At 42.9% G+C, this 3934-nt stretch overlaps 1 protein-coding gene across 3 annotated transcripts in view; it reads left to right on the top strand.

The window, feature by feature from the left end:
* ABCA1 (ATP binding cassette subfamily A member 1) overlaps nucleotides 1-3934 on the top strand; it is a 90816-nt gene that overhangs the window by 43199 nt on the left and 43683 nt on the right. For all 3 annotated transcript variants that reach the window (XM_017822476.1, XM_017822474.1, XM_017822475.1), the window contains exon 6: nucleotides 996-1117. In XM_017822476.1, the coding sequence (XP_017677965.1) occupies nucleotides 996-1117 (122 nt within the window). The remainder of the gene's footprint in view (nucleotides 1-995; nucleotides 1118-3934) is intronic.

The raw sequence follows: 3934 nt of genomic DNA, 5'->3' as shown, positions 1-3934 counted from the left end.
ACAATAAACCAAAAATACCAAAGAAAAAACCCACACACACACCAAAAAAAAAAAAAAAAAAAAAAAAACAAAACCAAAAAAACACCCCCAAAACCCAACAAAGGAACACCCCCCGCAAACAAACAAAAAACCAAAACTACCCCCCTCCCCCCAACTGAAAAAAAGTAACCAAACCCAAACCGCAAGAAGAAAATCCAAAACAGTGTTTGAGGGTCAGTTTCTTAAGATCCAGGTTTGTGACTTCAGTAGTGTGCTTGGATTACAATTTCCCTATGGTTCCCCTCTTCTGTGGTGAAGATACGAATTTGTTTTAAAGCCAGGAGGTGAAACGCCGATGGCTTCAGAAGGTGAAGCTTTTGGGAGAGAAAATGGAAAAAATCCCGCAAATGTTTTTTTTTTAATTCCAAGTGGTTAAGATTGTTTGCTAGATCTTTGTGCAATTCTATATCATACCTGTGTGTCTGCATATGTCAGACTTAGAAATTGGTGGTAGAGTACACTTACTATTAACATAATTGACTGCGGGATGGTAAATCCCTCAGTGGTCCATGCACCAGCTCAGTCTCATGTTCTGTAACAGCACAGGGATTAAGTGCTAATGCTGGGTTTCAGCCCAGATCAGGGGAAAGCTTGGTGGCTCTTGCTTCTGTGTACATATGTGCAAATTGAGCTGAACTAATGGTGTTAAAGGGAGCTGTTTTTAAAGGTGGGTTGTTGTTTTTTTTTGTTGGAGTTTTGATTTTTGCTGTTTTTTTTTTTTTTTAATTGGGGGGTGGGGGGACGGGGTTGAGGTCAAGACATCATGGATTGACATTTCTGAAGTCTGCAAAGCTTCACAACACTTTGCCAGCAGCTCCTCTTTTCCCTTTGTGCCATGGTTTGTGTAATTCCCTAACCTCCATTTGTCAGCTTTGCTTTTCCTGTTCAGAGCTCTCACATGAGTTTCCTTTTGGCTTTGCCCTGACCAGAACGTTGCTTGTTTTGTCACTTTCCAGACTTGAAACTTCGGGATTTCCTGGTTGACAATGAGACGTTCTCAGACTTCCTCCACCATAATGTGTCCATGCCATCATCTGCAGTAGAGGAGTTACTGAATGCAGGGGTCAACCTCCAGCAGGTAAAGAGCACTTTCAACCACCAACATAATGCTTGTCTGTTGTTTGTTTAGCCATAGTGCCAAGATCCACAGTGCAGAAACCCTCTGAGATAGATGTTGTACAAACACAGAGGAAAATGTATTCCCTGCTTCTCTCTTCCATCTGCCCTCTCAATTTACTGTCTTATTTGATTGTAAGCTGTAAAAGGACACTAGGAACACATGGGCAAATGTTTTGGTCTGCCTGAGATTAAACTGAATTTCTTCTTTCCTTTTTTTTTAATGTAAGTAAAACATTAATTCGGTTGCTTGTGCTGTTCTAACTGTTTGGTCACTCAGCTTGGACTGGAGCAGGGTTTCTGTGTGCTGCTCTGCCTTATAGTCCTGTGCAGCAGAAGGAGGCATGCTTTTAGGTTTGTGGCCAACTCTTCAAGACAGACACACTGTATATTATGTACTACAGGAGTCCTGATATCAAATGAGATTCCTGAGTGCTCCCATGGAGCCGTAAACACAGCCATTGGTGACAGTGGGCTAGAGCCCCTGTCTTATGATGGCTGTCTGCCATTGTCAGGTTCATAACATGCTTTTTGATAGGCTTGATGCATTAGTCCACCAGCATCCTTTCCAATGCAGAAGTCAGAAGAGACTTCAGAGAAGACCCATAGTTCTCTTGAGGGCAGTGCAAAAGATGATATGCAAAAGGAGAAGGAAATCCATTCTGCCTCCCAACTCCATATCAGATCTTTTCATTGAAGTGGGATGGATTAATAATCCTTTTAGTCTTTGTTTTCATGTAGTTACAGATGCTGTGCTGCTTTGCACAAGTTGTGTTGTTCTTCAGTAAATTCTACCAAGCCATCTGTTTTAGTGCAGTTTGATAGCTAATCCTATAAGTTGAGGATATGTTCTACTAAAAAAAATGTGGAAAAAATTTCTTACTCATTTTAGGGTGCAAGTTTTGTTTTATTTGAAACTAATTTGCCTGAAATTCAAGCTAGGTGAAGACAGAATCGTGGTACGGATGGTTCTGGAAGGATAGCTGGAAGACTTCAGCAACAGCAACTTAGTCATTCTTCCTAAGCTGGTGTGGAGAGGCTTTTAAAACATGCAAAAAATCCAGCTCTCACACTTAGGTTGTGTCGCTGCCACATTGTATCAGTTGTACAGGGCAAAGCCAGAGGAAGGCGAAAAAAGCTTAGCTTTCATCTGTATAACATGTCTGAAGGGCAGTCAAGGGGTGATGGGTCATCTAGTTCTTCCTTGAATGATTTAAGCTGCGTTCTTGTTTATGTAATTCTTGAGCTCGTTCTGCTAGGGCACTGGGAGTGAGGCTGCTAATTAACAGTGTTTCGTGCTCAGGGATGGCAGGGAGAGCTGTCAGGGCAAGAGGGCAGTAAGCTGCAGAGCAGTGGCCCACCAGATTTTCTTTGAGCACTTTTCTAACACAGACGGTAACTAGAGATATAGAGCTCTCTCCTCCTGCAGAATGACTTTATCTGAGTCACAAAATGGACCCCTTTGATTTTGTGGGAGATCTGGGTTGTAGATCTGACGTTGCTGCTGAGCTGACTTCAGTATTAATAGGCAGCAGTTATTAGGTCTCTGTATGGGTGGGTCATATAGAAGGGCCTATGCAGAGTATGCAAACCTCTCACAGGAAATGTAGCTGCCTTCTGTGGTCTGTGTCCTAGGGTTGTTCAACAAGGCAGGAAGTTATGATATGCTAGCAAGTAAAGAACTGAAGTCACTGAGGAGATGGGACTGTTCACTGGTCTTACTGTGATGACAGCGCTCCAATGTGCCAAGCTGGGTTGTGTGTCCAGCATGCTGAAATAAGTGCAAATAGATAAAACCCACCAAAACCTTGTCTTGATGGGCATGTTGCTTCCTGGGGCAGAGTGGCTCAACCCTGTTTCTCCAATAGTGGCAGCTGAGGGATTTGGAAGGCTCCTGGATCAGCAGTGGGCAGGCAACTGTCTAACCAAGTCTAATATGCTGCTGTTGTCCAGGTGTGGCCAGACAGCTCTTAATGTGGCTTGGAGGCAGGACTAGGTCCTGTCCCTCCAAAAAGTTGGAGGCACAGTGAGGTCCTGGGCCAGGGCTGCAGCATGATGTACTGAATGGCAGTGAGGAGTGAATAACAATGGCCAGTGCATATTCTGCTTGGAGCAAATCTCCCTGTTTCACGAAGCAGGCGCAGTCCTAGGAGAGAATGATGTAACCTGTGAACACAAAACAGTGACCTGTGACTACTTTCAGACACGACCCTGGGATTTTGAGAGTCCTTAGGGGACTTAGTCTGTCACTTAGGATGTATTTTTGCCTGTTGAAGATGCTATGAGTTCAGATGACTGCAGATGGTTAGAGAACCGGCTGGCTTAGCGTGACTGGGTGTTTTAGTTTGGGGTAGATGGGCAGAGCCTTAGATTTAAGGTCTTGTGCTGTGGACCTCAGCATTTGGAAGGGGCAGCTTCTCTCTAAAAGAGTTTAAAATCTGAGTGAAAATAGTTGGGCATACTCAGGATGGTGGAAGGGTTGGTCACCTTCAGTTTTTGTGGGTAACGTTGAGACACTAGGAGACACTGGTTTTCTATATGTCCATGCAGGGAAGCTGGTTTAGACTAATTCCAGGTCTCTGGAGTGTTATTTCCATACCCCATGAATATCTCCTTTTCAACATGGCTATAACACTGGTAGTATCTCTGCTGTCCAAAAAAACCCAAAAAAAACAACAACAACAACAACAACAAAAAAAAACCAAAAAAAAAAAAAAAAAAAAAAAAAACAAAAAAAAAAAACAAAAAAAAAAAAAAAAAAAAAAAAAAAACCCCCCCA

The sequence above is a fragment of the Lepidothrix coronata genome, unplaced genomic scaffold (genome assembly GCF_001604755.1).
Source record: "Lepidothrix coronata isolate B3197 unplaced genomic scaffold, Lepidothrix_coronata-1.0 Scaffold98, whole genome shotgun sequence".
Taxonomy (NCBI): Eukaryota; Metazoa; Chordata; class Aves; order Passeriformes; family Pipridae; genus Lepidothrix; species Lepidothrix coronata.
The sequence above is the reverse complement of the archived record's forward strand: the minus strand, read 5'-3'. Positions and strand labels throughout refer to the sequence as shown.